Below are 19,680 nucleotides of genomic sequence, written 5' to 3' on the forward strand. Positions count from 1 at the left end.
GAGCTTTCCCTCAGGCTCCACAAAGTCTGGCAAGGTAGCTGTTTTGGCCTTATTAAAAGGTCTGCTTTCAGCCCCTGGGGAAAACCACTAGGTAGGGGCTGAAGTGGTCCTAACCAGCCAGAAAGTCTGCTTGTGGAGACAGGGCCATCTGAGATTCATAGTCTGGCTATCTAGCTCTCATACCTCTCCCTGTCCTGTTTATCTGACCTACTGGCTCCCTAATTGGATACCCTGGATCCACTGCCAGTCCCCAATGGGAAATGCATGGGACCCACACTCTGTGGAAGCCTCAGCCTGAAGCATGTGCCCGCTGGGGAGGTGCAGCAGCTTTCCATGTTCTTGGTCCCAACTGGTTTTCCAGTTGCAGTGGGTGGGGGAGAGGTGGGGAAGGAAGCATCTGAATGGAAGAAAGCCAGCTCTCCAGCTTCTTGTGATACCCTCCTTGGAGGGATCCCCATACAGAGTATCCAGGCTCCAGGGTCACACAAGTTCTCCCCACTATACTATGTTTGCCTGCATGCCTGGGCTCATGGGGGTGGAAAAGCCTCCAAGAAACTTGGTAGCCTGCAGGTCACCAAATGCTTGTGGGAAGGTGAGAGAGCTCCCCCCTTACCCTTTCACTGGGCTCATAGCCTCTCTGGGGTTGGTCCTTGCAGATATCTTTTTTCCTTTATCTTCTTCCTTCTCTGCTTTGCAATTTACCTCCATGAGATCCCTGGCAGCCTCCAGCACCTCTCTCTGTGATCTACACCTGTTCTGCATCTCTTCTCCCCTTTCCTTTCTCTGAAATCCGATCTTCCCCCCAGGAAGGTCCGGCTAGCAATGTCTTTAGTCAGTCATCTCTCCTTGACTCTCCTCCATACATGTGTTTCTTATTTCTTAAATAACAGAGCACAGAGCACATAATTTTCAAAGTATTTATTAAGTGATATCATATCACAATAAAGTATAATGTAAAAGTTTTTATTAAAGTATATTAAATTCACTGTCAAAGTGGCTCATGTTTCTAAAGTAAATTCCTATATCCATGGTAATTCTGGGAAATAATTATTTCAATCAGCTTTTCATGGATTGGTGACTTATCAATAAAATGCAAAGAATTTATGTTTTTATTTATGAGGTCATTGTGGGAATTAAGAAACAAATCTGAAAAACTGCTCTTTGCAGAAATTATTGGTTCCTTAGTTGAAATGAGTTTTTGTTGCTCTTAATCAGTGAGGTTTATGTTTCAAACACAGACTCTCTTCAGTTTTAGTAGGTTATAGGATGGAAAAATTGTGGGGCTTGGGGGTTGGTTAGGCAATTTTCATATAATCAATCAGAAGAAAAATTTGTATTGTTTGGTCAACCATAATCATACAGAAGGAAAGAAAATTTAAAAAACAATTTTCTGGTTAATTAGAAAAAAAACGGTTATAAGAGATGTAGATCTGGTACAAAATAGATATGTGTAATCAATTTTTATTTTTTCCCAGGCTATTCTATACTCTCATTAGAGTAAAATCCATACAATTGATTCTTTTCTTTTTTTCTTATTTCTTTTATGTCTAATTCACTGCTTATGAACACATCATCCAGAAAATGTGTAGGGGAAATAAAAGCAGATGAAATTTGATCAGAAAATACACTTCACATCAACAGCTGTAATAGTGTGAAAAAGCTGTACAATATTGGCTAATATTAGTATGTGAGTTTAATTTAGTTGGTCATGCATATTTCCAAGACTGAGATGACATTGGAAACTTTGATATTAAGTATGTTGGTAGGTAAATGCATTAGATCATATAGATGAGTTTAATTAGATGGGAAAGCTCCAAAATAATAAATTCATATTGAAATATCACAGTTATCAAATATAAAAAGTAGTTTGCTTATATTGAATTTTAAGGGAAAATGGAAACCAGATTGTTTTTCTCATTGTCTTAAAATATGCTATAGAGAATTATAAAATAACCTGTTTTTTTTTCCCTTTTATTTTTAAATAGATGCAGAAGCCCTATTTTACAGACAAGAATCAGGTCAGTATCTTTCAGCAATTAATCTTTACTTTGAGATATTGCAGTATATTGTGAGCCTGCTTTTGGAAACAGAAAGTTTGTGTTTCATACACACTTGATTTTGTGAATGAGCTACCATGACCAGGCATTTATCCCACATGATTCTAAACTCCTCAAAGACAGGGTTTTGGTTGATGCTGTTCACTCAGTATTCATAATGCCAAGTACATTGGCTGCTATGGAGAAAGCACTCAGTATATATTTGTATTAAATTAAGAAAATAGCTTCAGATTATAAATAAATAATTTATTTTGCATAAAAGAATTTTCTACATGAAAGTAACCAAATGCTTTGCAAGGTATACTTTCTGAAATAAACCACAGATACCCTGTCTTCTTACTCAAGAAGACAAGGGGCTTCTGAACATAGCGTAATCCTTTTTGAGGACATCAAAATGAATGCCTGTTAATCATATTATATACTACACAGTGATGCCCTTGGAATCAACTGATGTCTGCAAGACAGTTTGTCCCTGCTCTAGAGATGGTTTCTGAGTTTCCAAGTCTACTTTCGATTTGCCTTTCTGTTTCCTCCCTTCTGTTTAACATCTATTATAGCTCTATATCCTGATAGTATCATTGTATCTGCTTTTAGTTTATTGGGATGAGAACACCATTGATCCAAGCTCATTAGCCTTGTACCTGTGGTAAGAAAGTGCCCTCTGAGTGAGGCCCCGGGGATTTTTCCTGATGGGTAAAGTAAGTTAAGAATTCACACATGGACTTGGTAATCTATCGGTTTGCTGCAAGAGGATTTGGGGACAACTTCTTGACTGCAACCTACATAGTCAGAATTTTCCAAGTATTCAACCTACATAGAGAATATTACTGTGTAATTTTTCTTTAGAAACATTTACATTAAGTGTCTTCAACCCATAATCTGAAAACCACTTCTTCTTAGCCTTTGGCTTAATATGTTTGTGTGTAGTTGTTTGTGCAACTACGTACAATTTGGTTTTGACAACAATTTATCAGAACACACAAGAAACCCTTTATCTTTTAACTGGTTCTATTTGCTGTTTGTCTTAATTTCCCCTAATATCTCTGGGAGAGGTTTGCTGACTGTAAGTCCTGGATTTTCCTGAATTGTATTTTAATTTCAATTTCTAAAAGTTTATCTTAATATCAGACCATGTCCCTTGATTTTTTATTTGAATAGTGTGGTCAGTTTGTAGAAAATCTATAAAGATTATAGAGCATAGAGAAGGGTTAAAAACAAACTGCAATGCTGTAAGTCCCCAAATAAAAATGTTACCTAAAATGTTTTTGTAGTTTCTTGCATATGTAACTAACATGCAACTTCATGTAAAATTCTATTGCTATTGTTAAGGTTTTCCCACATAATTATTGAGAAAAGTCTTTTGGAAACCAATGCGTTGATGTATTTGATAAAAATATTTGTATGTCTGTAAATCTAACTTAATAAGTGTACATGAATGTAAATTATGCCTTCTGTTGTAAAGTGCTTGTTCTTATTGTGAGTTTTTGACTCAGTTATACTTACAGTAGCTTGACAAGTTTTCAAATTTTCATGTCATTTATTTAAATGTGAAGAAAATTTACTTTGATTCACAATAATAACATTTAAATAATTTGTAAGCTGTGTGTACCTGAATTTTGGTATCCAGCTGTATAATAGAAATTGTTGCCAGTTGATTCAGAAGAAGTGCATTTAGTTTGTTCAGTGTTTTTGTCACATGACAATATCTTATAAATAAAATTTCAGCATTTCTTCAGTAGAATAATAATTAATGCTTTAAAGTATCTTTTCAGTCATCCAAGAATTATTGTGTTTTGCTGCATTCTCATTTGTACATTTGGACTGTACTCCAGATTGGCTGGAAGATTAATGCAGACTTTCTCCTTTATGGGGGTGTTCTAGAGGGGTATAAAAACATCATGGTCAATGACTAATTACCATATTCATGCCTGAGTATTTAATTCAGAGAGCATATCTCTGTGGAAATACCTCCGAAGGACAATAAATAATTCTAATCAAGATTCACTTTCTACTGGCAAATCTATCATTTCGAGATGCTACTAATGACAGCAATTCTCCTTTTCTTTCTTCAGATGGTAACACAGCGGAAAGCAGATCAGGTAAATTACTTTGTTCTATTTTGTTATACTGTTTATATTCAAAAGCCATAGGATGGTAGTGCTTTTCTTTGGAGAGAGGGCATATCTTCCCTGGCAAAATCCTTAAAAGATTTAAAATGTAATATCCCTTATTATTACAATCAAACATACTTTAATGTGTTTTTGTAAAATCTGGGCCAGGCATTTTAATATTTAATCAGTATTTATAAAGGCGTTGAAATTTGAAATGGAAAATTGCTGTGGATATTTGCTTTTCTAAAATTTCTTAAACCTATGAGAGAAATGGGCATAAGGTTTGACTTTCCTATATTTTTGTAGGCAGAACATGCTTTTGTTTATTATTTCAAGATTAATTCCTTAGTGATCTATTTTAACTAAAATCAGTCCTAGTCCCAACAATTTTACTAGATTCCTTCAGGAGATAGAATATCACTGTTTCCCATTTTTGTTTGTTTATTTGTTTGCTTGTTTCTCCACCCACCAAAATGAAAAATAAATCTTATCAAGTCATCAAGACTGCTTTTATGGATTTGTTCTTAAATCCAACAATAAGGTTTTTGCAATATCAATATAAATTCAAGTTCATTCTGGTCTAATAGATACAGCAATCAAAATAGCCCAAGATTACTTTCATTTGTTTTTCTCATTGGGCATTTTAGATCCCTACCTCATTCTAAGACCTAAATACAATAAAATGTAATTTAAAAATGTTTTCTTTGAGGTAGAACATAAACTGAGATAACGCAGCAGCTCAGTTGTCTCATGACGACAACAAAATTGTCTTTTCATAACTATGGACAGGACTTTGTATGTCCCATCACAGTGACATAGCAAGAGTTTCTCTACTTCTAAGTACACAAAATCTGGTTGTTAATTTGAATAAATGGGAGCAGGTAGTCTTTAGCATACTCTTAGAAGCCCCCATTCAAGAAATCAGAGAGGCAAGGGAACACTTGGAACTTTATAGTTCTCTGAAAGTCCCTTGAAATTCTGAGAAATTGAATTCATTCCTATGTTTCATAAGGAACCCCCCAGGTCTGAGTATAATTTAGGAGGGACTTGACAGTCTCTAAGACTAGAGCTGTATTGGATGAATAACAACGCCAAGCAATACAGCCCCTGCCAACCAACCACTCAACAAGCCAACATAAAATTGGACAAACTCCAGGAAGATGTTATCCTCCACACTCTTCATTCTTTAATGAGATTGAGATTCACATATTTGAGAAAAGGATACATAGGCTATGACAGGACTTCATGTTTTTGGTATTCATTGACTTCTACTCATTTCAGACAACATAACTTACTTATCTCCATCACTTTAAACATCTTTCCATCCACACAGCTCACTCACGTTCACCTCTCTGATCCAGCAATTTCTCTCCACAAAGTAGGGGTAAAGAGGAAGGATTATATTTATTTCTCTTGTCTGTTTCATTCTATGGTTTGAAGCACAAACTAACCCTTCCAAAAATTTATGTAAAATGTATGCAAAATATAGTATGACCTTATTACTATGAAATACATGAACGTATTTTCTTTATCTTTAAGCTGTAAAGTAGATAAACATATTTTATTTATCTTCACACATGTATTAATATAAGCAATCTGTCTTTAAGCAAGATGAAGACAGTATACATTTTATGTAAGAGAAAAGGGTTTCTTGGCAGATTTTACTAAACATGTGATCTTGAAGAAATTATTCAACCTCTTCTAAATATCTATTTCCTTATCTACAAGTGCTGAAGAATAGAACCATGAATCATTGAACCGTGAATATGAAAGAGATAAGGCATGTAAGGTACTACTATACATTGGAGATGTGATACCTGTGAAAAACATTCTGAACATTCCTACTAGTAATTTCAACAGCAAATCTTTCAGAGCCATTTTTGTATAATAAAGACAAAAGGGATAAAACAATGAATAAAAACAAACATGGTGCACTGAATAACTAAGATACCAGGGCCATTAATTTCAATAATAGAATGAAGAAATTTGGAGGAAACATGAGTTTAATGAAATAAGGATCTAATCAATCTGTGAGGTTGGATTCAGGAGAGGTTTGATGAGTATAGAAAACACATCATTAATTAAATAAAATGTATCTACATAAGTTTGATGTGATGTTTGATGAGGAAAACAAAATATACTAAAAGGTACTGTTTATATCAATTGAATATTTGTTGTGTGTAAGACATGCTAGCTACTCTCACCTCATTTATTTCTCTCATTTAATTAATAACCATTATGAAGTATATATTATGTCATCCTCATTAATTATATAGCCCCATTTAATAAATAAAAAGAATTTGATTTAAAAGTGTTAAATTATTTATCTGAGGACAGGCCAAGGGCAAAGTCAGGGACAAGAGTACAAAGGTAGATATATAAATAATGAAAAGTTACAAATAAAAGGAACAAAATATTAAATAAAATGTGTTTTTTCTTTCACCTTGATAAAAATACATTCATGACAACCTGGAAAACAAGGTGTCAATATAGAATTTTTAGGTTCATTAGAATTCAATGCAAACATACAGTTGGCGATGCCTTAGCCAAGGTCTCTACACCCCTGCTTTTATTATCTCTGGCTTTGTCCCACACTGAGAGGAATGCCCTAGCTTACCTGTCTTAGTCTATCTAATTCTGCACACTGGTCACCCCCTGGCCATCCCGAGTCCTAGAAGAAGACACCCATGTAGGCCCAGTTGGAGGCTTGGGGCTGCAGGCCCTGGAGACTTAGAATATGGTCCAGAATGGGGAAGGGAGAGTGGCACAGGCTCTGGGTAGGCATGTCCCCTTGGCCTTTGACCTGTATTCTATGCTGTCTGAGGAGGGCCATGACTTAAGGAAAGCCAGAGTGAGATTTGCGTAAATCAGAGCATGAACCTCTCTTGCATGTGGTACTGTCCAAGGCCATTTTGATTGCACATGGGGGAGCCCAGATGGTTTTGATTCAGAAGTCCACACTATTTTATGACTGAATATTGTTTTACTTCATTCTGCTTGCCACCAGACTAAAATATTTATATATGAAGGAGCAGTTCTAAAACTATGTGACAATGAAGACAGACAATGAGAGAGAGGGTAAAAGAGGAAGAGCTGGTAAAGAGGGTATGTGGAAGTACAGAAGAGACAATTAGGGAAAATGCTCTGTAGGGAGAAGAGTAGTATGAGTAGTTTGAGTTACAATTTTATACTATTGTGTTTAAGAAATAACATAGTAGTATAAATTGGCTATACCTGATTTAAGCACTTGTGTTCCTGTTAAACCAAAAATCTATATGCAAATATTAGAGTATCATAATCTATTACATGTTGTGTGCCTCTACCTCATAATAGATTATTTTGCTATTCTCAAAATCACATAAATATTATATATCATATACTATTTGCTTTAAAAAATACAAATATATTTGCTAGAAACACGGAAAATGGCTAAGAATTCCAAGAGTAATTATTGGGGAAATGTAATTAAAAACAAAATCTCCTACCACTCCAGAAAACCTCTCCATGAAAATAGAAGAGAAAAGAACAATTTTATTTGGATGAAGCCTTAAACCAGAATATGATGCACATTACAGGCATTCTGCCAAAGAGATTGCAAAAACAGAAGGAGATCTCACTCTTTTATATAGCCAAGCAGATACAACCCATTACATACATCTTATCAAGATAAACAATAGTCAGTTCTCAAATAGAGGATTTGACAGCATTGTTTGTCACACCTAGGTTCATCCTAAATTTCCTTGGTAGATGGGGTAGCCAGGTGTGTTTGCTGATTGCTTTTAAAATAAAAAAAATTAATTTATTGTATATTGATGAGTGGAAGTAGGTTTGCAGCTAGGTACCAGCTGAAGTTAGCTCCTTCCTCCCAGGAACCCAGGAAGTGGAGGAACTATCTTCGTCAATAATTACATATCAAAGTGGTGGCCCTAGGTCCCAGAGGAAACATTTCTGGGGTGCTTATTGAGTCTTTGAAAAGGCTTATATACATTTCACAAGGATAGAGAAAGAACTCACAGGTTTTCTAAAGCAAATTATCTAAGAAAAAGTGTGTGTAGGGAGAGAAGTCTGTTTCCTTATTTTTGATAGGAAAAATTAAGCCACTTATATTTATTTGTATTTACTCTTACACAGTCTTCAAGTTTTACTAATAGAAATACCAAAAAAAAAAAATCAGATATGTTATTTTAACTTTATCAGCTATAAGGTGTAGGAGCGAAGCACAATATGAATTCAACATGGCAGAGTATTTTGATGAGTGTCTTAGTCCATTTGTAAAGGAATACCCGAGTCTAAATAATTTATAAAGAAAAGAGGCTTACTCTGCTTGGTGTTTTACAAACTATACAAGAAGCATGGCCTAAGCCTTTACTTCTGATATGGGCCTCTGGCTGCTTCCATTATGTCAGAAGGTACAGGACAACCAGTGTGTGCAGGGATCTCATGGTGAGAGAGGGAGCAAGAGAGAGAAGGGGGAGATGCCAGGCTCATTTTAACAATTATCTTTGTAGAAAGTCCTAGAGTGAGAATGTACTCATTATGTGGAGGACAAAATCAAGACATTAATGAAGGAAACACCCCCATGACCCAAATATCCCCTATTCAGACCAAACTCTAACATTGAGATCTAATTTCAACATGAGATTTAGAGAGACTAATATACAAACTATAACAAAGTGGAGAAGTGGGCCATGAACTTGGGTCTTAGTAATGCAGTAGGAAGCAGACAGGGAAGTTTCTGCCCTGTCCATAAGAAGGGTTGCTAGTACACATCAATTATTAAACCTTCACAGACCTATTTTCCTCTCTTCCTTGAGGTCCTAGAACCAGGAAAAAAAAAAAAAGATATGAATATAGTGATTAAGCGAAACAGTGGTGTATGGTGTTTCAAGTGCAGCCAGAATAATGGGACTTACACAAAATAAAACGTGCTCTTTCATAGTGTCATAATCAGATCACCTTTATAGTCTGTGCCAGCAATGCTGTTTTCAAAGAAAATCTTGTGTTATTTGCTGCAGGTGGCTTTTTTTATGATCGTTCATCCTCTAGTGACTCAGACACAAGAAACCTACTCTTTGGCCTTGGATTTGGTGCTTCAGGAGAGTCTGAATACAAATCAAGAAAGCGTCAGAACACTGACAGTTTAACGTTTGAAGACTCAACAGCAGGTACTGTTAGAGAAAAAATACCTAGGAAGCAAGCACTTTTATTTTTTTCTATTTGGGATAATCTGCTACTCTTTGTTTCATTTCAAGACATGGGCTTAATGCAGGCACCAAATCCAGTGCCAATGAGAGTGATGACTTCTGTGTTTAGAAGTTTTGGCAATGATATTTACATTAAATTAATTGTTTTCCTGATAATTTTTATTTTCTCATGCTATGTTTATACTTGGTACTATTATTATAATTATCATTCATTTTTATGACATTTTCACTTGGTAAATTAATAATGTAAAAGGCTTCTTCATATATAGTGTATATTCTCTCCACATTTCTGTATGCAACCACCATTTGTTTTGTACACCAGGATTCTCTCTGTATATGATACACTCAGTTTCTGAATAATATGATAAAGCACAGTTTCTAAATGGTTTGTGGCCCGCAATTTTATTTTTTGAGGGAAAAAATGTAAATTTCTTTAGGTGAGGCGTGTCCTCTCTGGTCCAACACATTTCTTGCTACTGGCCTATTCAAATTTTTACTGCACTTACCTGGTCCCTGAAATCTCCATCATTTGGACCTCTACAAAAATGGGAACAAAGGAGATCCAGTGAGGAAAATAACTTCAACGTTTTATATTAAAATTTAATATTTGAGTCCATGTGATGAAAGGCAGATACAGCTTTTAGTGTAGGGGCGTTGTTGAAATGTCTTCAGGAAGGGCGTAAAATTTTCTTTCTTCCCTAGAAGTTGCTATTGTTTTATCCTCATTTATTATGTAGTTCCTATTTGCTAGATGAGGAAAATTTATTTAAGGAAAATTTTTTTTAGTAGTGTTAAACTGCTTATGCAAGGACAGGCCAAGGGCATAGTCTAGGCAAGAATATAAATGCATGTATGTAAAAAATCTAAAGTTAAGAAAAAATATTAAGTAAAATGGTTTTAATTTCAGTTTGACAAAAATACAGTCTCGGCAACCTGGAAGGCCTGGTTCCAGTGCCGAATATTTGGATCCATTGGCATTCAACGCAAGAATAGGGTTGGTGGTGCCCTAGTCTAGGTCCCTGCACCCCTATTCCTTCTATCTCTGGCCTTTTCTGATACTGAGAAGGATATCTCAGGTTACCTATCTTGATCCACCTGCTTCAGCAAACTGGCATCCCTAGGCCTAGGAGTTCAATCTTTGCAATGTGGTCTGACTGGGGGAAGAAGGTGTTGGGAAAGATGTCCGTGCAGGGCCAGGTAGTGGTCTTGGGGCTGCTGCCCTGGGGACTTAGAATATGATCCAGAATGGGAGAGAGAGAGAGGCACAGGCTCTGGGTAGGCATGTCCCCTTGACCCTCAGCCTGTATTCTTTGCCCTGTAAAGAGGGCCATGACCCAAAGAAGACCAGAGCCAGACTTGCGTAGGTCAGAGCAGGAACCCTGTTTGCCTGAGTTTAAGCGAGGTCCTGTCCAAGGCCATTCTGATTGCATGTGGGGAGCCCAGATGGGTTCGACCCAGAATAAAATAAACTTCTTCTATGATACTCTTTACTTCTGTCTGCTTTGCCATCAAAGTGAAATATTTATCTATTAAGCAGTAGTTCTGAAACTATATGACAATGAAGAAAGACAGAGAGAGAGGGTAAAAGAGGAAAGGAGAAACAGTATATAGTGGAGAAAGGTAGATAGAGAGAAAGAGGAGATAAAGATGGAAAATGCTGTGTATGGAGAAGGGTAGTATAAGTAATACTGGTTGGAGGGTTATTTAATAAAACAATACTGTATGTCAGCTATACTTGAGTTAAGCACCTGTATTTACCCTAAACCAAGTACCTATATACAAATATGATAATTTCATAATGTCTTAAGTGTTGGGTGCCTTTCCTTCACGGTACATAATAGACTATATTTTGACTATTTTAAAAATTACATAAATATTTTATTTTTATATAGTATTTATGTTAGAAAAATACAAAGTTACTTCTTAGAAACTTGGAAAATGGCTAAGAATTGAAAGAGTAGTTGTTGGAACACTGTAATTAAAAACAAAATCTCTTGCTACCCCATAAAACGTCTCCATGAAATTAGAAGAGAAAGAAAAGAGTTTATTACTAAATGAGCATTAAAATGGACTGTGCTGCACATCACAGGTGGTCCACTAAGGATATTGCGAAGACAGAATGCTATCTACCTTGTATGTGGCCAAGCAGATACAACCTGTTACATATATGTCCTCAAGATAAACAATAGGTAGTTCTCAAGGAAGAGGACTTGATAGCACTCTTTGTCACACCTAGTTCATCCTAAATTTACGTAGGAAAATCCTATGTAAGGGTGAATACAAATAATAATAGGTGGTTTAATTCTCCCTATTCAAAATAAAGGAATAGACTTCTCCCCCTTATATATACTTTTTAAAATATCATTAGCTTTAGAAAACTTACGAGTTCTTTCTCTGTCTGAAATATATACAAAATAATATGATATATAGTTGTGTATATATCACATGCATCTTATCATTTAAAGAACAAGTTTCTAGTCCAAATCTTTCATAAATAATATATGAGTTTTAAAAAATTTATTTTGTTCTATAAATTCAGACTAGCGATTCTTAATTTTTTTTATATTTTACATTTTTAATTGACATATAATTGCCCATGTTTATGAAGTACATAGAGATGTTTTGATACATAGACAGATGAAGGTAATTGGCATATCCATTATCTCAAACATTTATCATATTTTTGTGTTAGAAATTATCATCGATATGTTCCTTCTAGCTATTTGAAACTATATATTATATTGTTGTGTATACATTTCAGAGAGGTAGAGAAAGAATTCACAAGTTTTCCAAAGCAAATGATCTTAGCAAAAATGTGTGGGGGGGTCAGAATTCTCTTCCCTAATTTTTTTTTTTTTTTTTTTTGAGACAGAGTCTCGCTCCTTCACCCTAGGTAGAGTGCAGTGGCATCAGCATAGCTCCCTGCAACCTCAAATTCCTAGGCTCCTCCTGCCTCAGCATCCCTAGTAGCTGGGACTACAGGTGCATGCCATGACACCCCCCTAATTTTTCTATTTTTAGTAGACACAAGGTCTTGCTCAGGCTGGTCTCAAACTCCTGAGCTCAAGCAATTCTCCCACCTTGGCCTTCCAGAATGCTAAGATTATAAGCTAGACCTGGCCTCTTCCCTAATATTTAATAGAGAGAATTAAACCACTTCTTCTAATTTGTATTTGCCCTTATATAATCTTCAAATTCAACTCACAAACCATGTGCTTCATTCTCTTCTCTCTCTCTCTCTCTATATATATATATTTCCACAACTTTACAGAACTATAGTTAAGATGTTATTAATTCTAAAGCATTTAAATTTTATTGTAGAGATTTTAAAAATACAAATAGCATGACATAAAGCAAATATACCTCATGTGACAAGGTATATATTACTTTAAGAAGTAGTCTTTGTTGGTGAGTGCATTTATTACATACATATTAATTGAGTGCCCTCTACGGTTCAGGCCCTCATCTAGACACCTGGGATATCTCAGTGAATAAAACAGGCAAAGAAACCGTGCGTTTAGGGAGCTTAAAATGTAGAAGGATAAAGTCATTAAGGAACAACATAATTAGCAGTAAACATTGGCATATTATAAGGTGATACATTCTATGGGATAAAATAGAATAATAGAGTGGTAACTGGGAGTGTCAGGGTGGGGGTGTGTTACCATTTTAAATTGTCAAAATTTGCCTCATTGATGAAAGTTAAGCTGAGACTTGAAGGAGATTGAATGCTACAATTAATCTATGAGTAAACGTTTTCATCTTTTTTTTCTTTGCAGAACTACCAAAAGGAGAATCAGGTATGCTGTCTTAATTTCATCAGCTCTAAGGTGCAGTGGCCAAAGACAATGTGGATTGAACGGGGCAGAATATTCTGACGGAGGACAGTGGGGTTGGGAATTTTGGGCTTAGGAATGGTGAAGGCAGAAGGCAGGGAAGTTTCTGCCCCATCCAGGACAAGATGAGTTTCTAGTATACATCAATTACTAAATCTTTGCAGCTCTCCTCTCTTTCTTGAGGTCTTAGACGCTGTAGACGATGTGATGAAGTCAATCGGTGTTGTATGCTATTTCAAGTGCTGCTAGTGTAATGGGACTTACACAAAATGAAATGTGGCTTTTCATACTTCATAATCAGATCACCTTTATAGTCTGTGCCAGCAATGCTGTTTCCAAAGAAAATCTTTTGTTTTCACTGTAGGTGGCTTTTTTTATGGTCGTTCATCGTCTGGTGACTCAGACACAAGAAACTCACTCTTTGGCCTTGGATTTGGTGCCTCAGGAGAGTCTGAATACAAGTCGAGAAAAGGTCAGAACACTGGCAGTTTAACGTTAGAAGACCCAACAGGAGGTACTGTTAGAGAAAAGATACTCACCTAGGAAGCAAATTCTTTTTATTTTTTCACTTTGTACAATCTGATAATCTTTCTTGTATTTGAACACATAGCCTTAGTGGTAATAGTGGAGACTCCAAAGGCACTTATTCCAGTTTTAATTAGAATGATAAATTCTGTCTTCAGAGAATTTTGGCAAGGATGTTTACATTAAAATAGTTTTTTTGATAATTTTTAAATATTCCAATGCTATCTTTATACTTGGTACTATTATTATAATAATTATTCATTTTATGATATTTTTCATTGTATAAAATAATAATTTAAAATTCTTCCTAGACCCAAATGTCATACAGCATCTCTCCACTCATTTGTTTTGTATCTATTACAACAACAAATCATTTTCTAAGTCACAATTCTCTGTGTAAGTTACATGTTCACTTTGCTGAACAATATGATACAGTTGAGGTTCTAAATAGCTCATGGCCTGCAATTTTGTTTTTTTTTTAAGAAAAATGTAAGTTTTCTTAGGGGAAGCATGTCTTTTCTTACATAACACATTTCTCCTTGCTGGCCTATTCAAGTTTTATTGTACTTGCATGGTCCCTGAAATCTCTATCATTTGTGCCACTACAAAAATAGAAATGAAAGATGTCCAGTGAGGACAACTTCAACATTTTATGTTACAATTTAATATTAATATTTGAGTCCATGTGGTGAAAAGGCAAAAACAGCTTTAGGTGTAGGGGTGTGAATGAATTGTCTTTAGGAAGAGCACAGTTTTCTTTCTTTCTGTGAAGTTGATATTCTTTTGTATTCATTTATTATGTAGTCCCCATGTAGTAGAAAAGGAAACTTTGTTTTAGAATAGTTGAATTCTTTATCCAAGGACAGGCCAAAGGCAAAGTCAGGGGCTGTGTTACAAATGCTGTGTACAAGTAATTAAAAGTTACAAAGAAAAGGAGCAGAATATTACATAAAATGTATTTTCTTATCCACCTTGACAAAAAATTAATGTGATATTTTGGAAGGTCAGGTTCCAATGCAGAGTTTTCCGATTCATTGGAATTCAATGCATGAGCAGGGTTGGCTGTGCCTTAGCCAAAGCCTCTATCCCACTTGTCCTTCTATCTCTGGCTTTTTTCCACAGTGAGGGATATCCCAGTTGACCTATCTCAATCCATCCACTTTAGCACACTAGCCACACCCTGGCCATCTTGCAGGACTATGAGTTCAATCTCTGCAATACCATCTGACCTTGAGAAGAAGGTCTTGGGAACGTTGCCCCTGCAAGCCCAAGTAATGGTCTTGGGACTGTTGCCCTGGGGACTTAGAATATGATCCAGAATGGGAGAGGGAGGTGGCACAGGTTCTGCGTAGGCATGTCCCCTTGACTCTTAGCTGTATTCTTTGCCTCCTAAAGAGGGCCATGACCCGAGGAAGGCCAGGATGAGACTTGCGTAAATCAGAGCCAAAACTCTTCTTGTCTGACAGAGGTCCTGTCCAAGGCTGTTTTGCCTGCACCTGGGAGAGCTCAGATGGATTTGATTCAGAAGTCCCTACTTTTTCCATTACTGGATACTACTTTATTTCCTTTCCTTTTACCATCAAAGAAAGATATTTATATACTAAGGAGTGGGTCTAAAATTACATTACAATGATGAAAGACAATGAGAAAGGGGATAAAAGGGGATGGAGGAAGAGTTTATAGTGAAGAAGAGTAGGTCAAGGGAAAGAGGAAACAGTAAAATTATGTCCATGGGGAAGAGTAGTGTAAGAAAGAATGGTTGAAGGATTACTTCACAGCATAATAATATATTTATTGGCTATACCTGATTCAAACACTTCTATTCCTCCCAAATGAAATACCTATGTGTATTATAATTTCGCAATCTCTCAAATGTTGGGTGCCTCTCCCTCAAACTACATAAAGGATGATTATTTTGACTATTTTCAAAGTCACATACAAATTTATTTTTGTATACTATTTGCTTTAGAAAAATAAAAAAATATATTTCCTAGAAACATAGACGGTGGCTATAAATATAAGAGTAGTTGTTGGGAAAATCTTATTAAAAACAAAATTTCCTGCCACCCTTGAAAACCTCTTCATGAAAGTAGAAAAAAACAGTTATATTATTGAAGCATTAAACTGCAATGTGATGCACATAGCACCCTTTCTGCCACAGAGATTGCCAAGATACTAGGAAATCTCACTCTTTTGTATAGTCAAGCAGATCCAACCCATTACATATACATTCTCAATATAAACAATAACAAGTTCTTAGCACTTGTCACATGTAGTTCATTTTAAATTTATTTCGTAGTTGGAGTAGCCAACTGTGTTTGCTGATTGCCTTTAAAAGGAAAACTATTTTTTTATGTATTTATTAGTAGAGGTAGGTTTAGTAATCTGTAGCCAGACACCAGCTGAAGTTAGGCTCTCTTGGTCCTCCCAGGACCCTTGGAGTTAGGGAAGTTATGTTCGTCCATGATTTCATGTCAAAGTGATGGCCCTAGGCCCTTGAGGAAACATTTCTGTGGTCTTTAAACCATTATTCTGGGGTCATTATGCAGTCTTTTAAAAGATTGACATCCATTTCAGAGAGGTATAGAAATTACTCAAAGTTTTCTTTCTTTTTTCACATGGATCTTATCATTTAAAGCACAAGATGATAGCACAAATCCTCTGTTAATTACATAGTATATGAATCTTTTAAAAACTTATTTGTCTACTCTAATTTTAGAGAAGTGATTCTAAAAAGTTTTTTAAATTTTATTTCTTTAATAGATCTATGATAGTTGTACATATTTATGGGGTACGTAGTGACGTTTTAACACATAATGCATAGTGATCAGATTAGAGTATTTAGCATATGCATCATGTCAAACTTTTATCATATCTTTCTGTTGGGAACTTTCAATGTCCTCCTTCTAGCTATTTGAAACTATATTATATTATTGTGTATACCTTTCACAGAGGAAAAGAAAGAACTAACAAGTTTTCTAAAGTAAATGATCCAAGAAAAAAGAGTGTGTAGGAAGAAGTCTCTTTGCTTATTTTTAATAGGGAGAATAAACCACCTATTTTTATTTGTATCTACCCTTATATTGTCTTCAAATTTTTCTTACAGATCATGCACTTCATTTTCTTGTCTAGTGGGTGACCAAAATATATATCTTCCACAACTGTACAGGAGTAGCATTATTAAGATTTTGTTTATTCTAAAGTATTTTAATTTTATTGTAGAGAGTTAAAAAAATACCCATGGCATGACAAAATGCACATATGCTTCATGTAACAAGTTATTTAGTACGTTAACAAATGGTCTTTGTTGGTGAGTGCATTTATTAAATACATATTAATTGAGCGCCCTCTATGGTTCAGGCCCTGTTCTCGACACCTGGGCTATCGCAGTGAATAAAACAGGCAAAAAACTTTGAGTTTATGGAACTTAAAATCTAGAAGAAAGATACAGTAATAAAGGAAAAACACAATTAGCAGTAAACATGGTATACTACAAGGAGATAAAATCTATTGGATAAAATAGAGTAATATAACAGTAATTGAGAGTATTAGGGTGGAGGGGCGGTTACCATTTTAAACTGTCACTGATGAAAGTTAAGGTGAGACTTGAAGGAGATGAATGCTAAAATTAATCTATGAGTAAATGTTTTCATCTTCTTTGCAGAAATACCAAAAACAGAATCAGATATGTTATTAATATTTTAATTTTATCAGCTGTGGCCAAAGACAGTGTGGATCGAACAGGGCAGAATATTCTGATGGAGTAGGTGGGTCACTCGCAATTGGGGGTTAGTAGCGGCAAGCAAGCAGACAGGGAAGTTTCTGTGCTGTCCAGGGGAAGAAGAGTGTCTAGCGTATGCCAATTAGTTAATCCTCACAGCTCTATTCTACTCTATTTCCTGATGTCTAGAACCATGCCCAAAAGATACGATGTGATGAATAAGTCAATCAGCGGCGTATGTTTTTCCAAATGCTGCCAGGGACTTAACAAAAAATAAAATGTGGCTTTTCATAGTGTCATGATCAGATCATAGTTATAGTCTGCGCTAGCTTGCAATGATGTTTTCTAACAACAGCTTCTGTTATTCACTGTAGGTGGCTTTTTTTATGGTAGTTCATCCTCTCGTGATTCAGACACGAGAAACTCACTCTTTGGCTTTGGCATCAATGCTCCAGGGGAGGATGAAGACAAGTCCAGAGAACGTCGGGACACTGACAGTTCAGCATTAGAAGACTCGACAACAGGTACTATTAGAGAAAAAATGCTTACCTGGGAAGCTAGTGCTCTTTTTTTTTTTTTTTTTCATTTTGAATAATCTGATAACATTCACTTTATTTGAAGAAATAGCCTTCATAGTGGTGGTGAAGACCAAGGCACTAATTCCAGTGCCAATGAGAGTGATGAATTCTGTCTTAGGAGAATTTTAGCAAAGATATTTGCATTAAGCTAATTGTTTTCCTGATAATATTTTATTTTTTCATGCTATCTTTATACTGGCTACTATTATTATAACGACCATCCATTTTCATTACATTTTTCACTTTATAAATTAATAACTTAAAATGCCTCCTGGACCCAAGTATTGTATAGAGTCTCTCCATTAAGTTTTCTGTATCCAACCACCATTCATTTTCTACACCAGGATTCTCTCTTTAAATGACACAATTTGCTGAACAGTTTTATAAAGCAGAGTTTCTACACAGTTTGTGGTTTGCAATTTTCTTTTTTAGGGGGAAAAAGCATAAATTTCTTTAGGTGAGACATGTCTTCTCTGGTTCAACACATTTCTTCCTACTGGCCTACCCAAACGTTTGCTTGCACTTACCTGGTCCCTGAAATCTCTAGTTTGTGCCTGTACAAAAATGGAAAATAATAAAGTCCAGTGAGGAAAATAGCTTCAATATTTTATGTTAAAATTTAATATTTGTGTCCACACATTGAAAAAGTAGAAATAGCTTTTGGTGTGGAGGTGTGGTTGCAACATCTTTAGGAAGGACACAAAGTTTTCTAATTTTCCAGGCACCTGTTTTGTGATTGAGAAACTCAGTCTGACCAAGAAGTTAAGGCAAATATATTATATTTACTCTTTTTTATAATACTGAGGTGTTAATCATCTTCTCATGTTCTGTAGAAGCCAGTGAAACTTTATCTTCAATGGCCCCAAAGCTTCACTTTTCTTATGGAATTCTCTCAAACTTCATGGTAAATTGGTTGCCATGTGCGCCCCTGATTATACCATGTAGAATAGTCTATGGAAAGATATGGAGTGGAGGAGACACAGAGATACATCAGGAACTATAATGTAGACCTTCTTCAAGCAATACGTATAGATTAATTTCTTGTATTATATGAATGAATGCAGCTTTTCTCTGGTAATGATTGTATTTTGTGTACTGTTGATGAAATCAATTCAGCAGATGGCATTGCCAACGGTGTCTCTGATGGTACGGAAGTTGGTGGTACTTCTTCAACTCAAATTGAAATTGATGGGGATCTATCTGACCAAGATGAATTTGACGCGAATGCAGGATATGGACTAGCTGGCTCTCATTCTGCTGCCGGGGAAACAGGTATTTTAAGTTGTGTCTTAGTTTCTGCTTTTGACAAAAATTCAATTAGCAGAGCAGGGATTATTGGTGTTGTCTTTGACCAGGGGAGATTTAGTGTTAGAGGAATTCATGAAAAAAAATTTGTAAACTATATGTTTGGTTCTTAAAGGATCTGTATTATGTTCAACAGAAATCAACAATTTAAACAGTTTAGTGAAGAGGCAAATAGATTTCAGGTTTTCACTGAATGACCTGAGACCTGGGAGAAAGAGGTCTAGTTTCTCTTCCCAGTCGTTCACACTAACCTTCTCGTTCCCAAGTTTTGTCATTTGGAACAGAAAAACTTTGGGCTCATGTTTCTGTCTGATATTTACAATACTAAGTTTTAACATTCTAT

The 19,680-nt window shown here is 35.7% G+C and overlaps 1 protein-coding gene across 1 annotated transcript in view; it reads left to right on the plus strand.

The window, feature by feature from the left end:
* The first annotated feature begins 264 nt into the window (after positions 1 to 264).
* LOC138397257 (mucin-19) overlaps positions 265 to 19,680 on the plus strand; it is a 139,940-nt gene continuing 120,524 nt past the window's right edge. The window contains 7 exon segments of the mRNA XM_069491212.1: positions 265 to 592; positions 1,986 to 2,093; positions 9,184 to 9,333; positions 13,152 to 13,172; positions 13,573 to 13,722; positions 17,829 to 17,978; positions 19,149 to 19,304. Coding sequence (XP_069347313.1) covers positions 265 to 592; positions 1,986 to 2,093; positions 9,184 to 9,333; positions 13,152 to 13,172; positions 13,573 to 13,722; positions 17,829 to 17,978; positions 19,149 to 19,304 — 1,063 coding nt within the window.

Source organism: Eulemur rufifrons, chromosome 16 (genome assembly GCF_041146395.1).
Source record: "Eulemur rufifrons isolate Redbay chromosome 16, OSU_ERuf_1, whole genome shotgun sequence".
In the NCBI taxonomy this organism is placed as follows: Eukaryota; Metazoa; Chordata; class Mammalia; order Primates; family Lemuridae; genus Eulemur; species Eulemur rufifrons.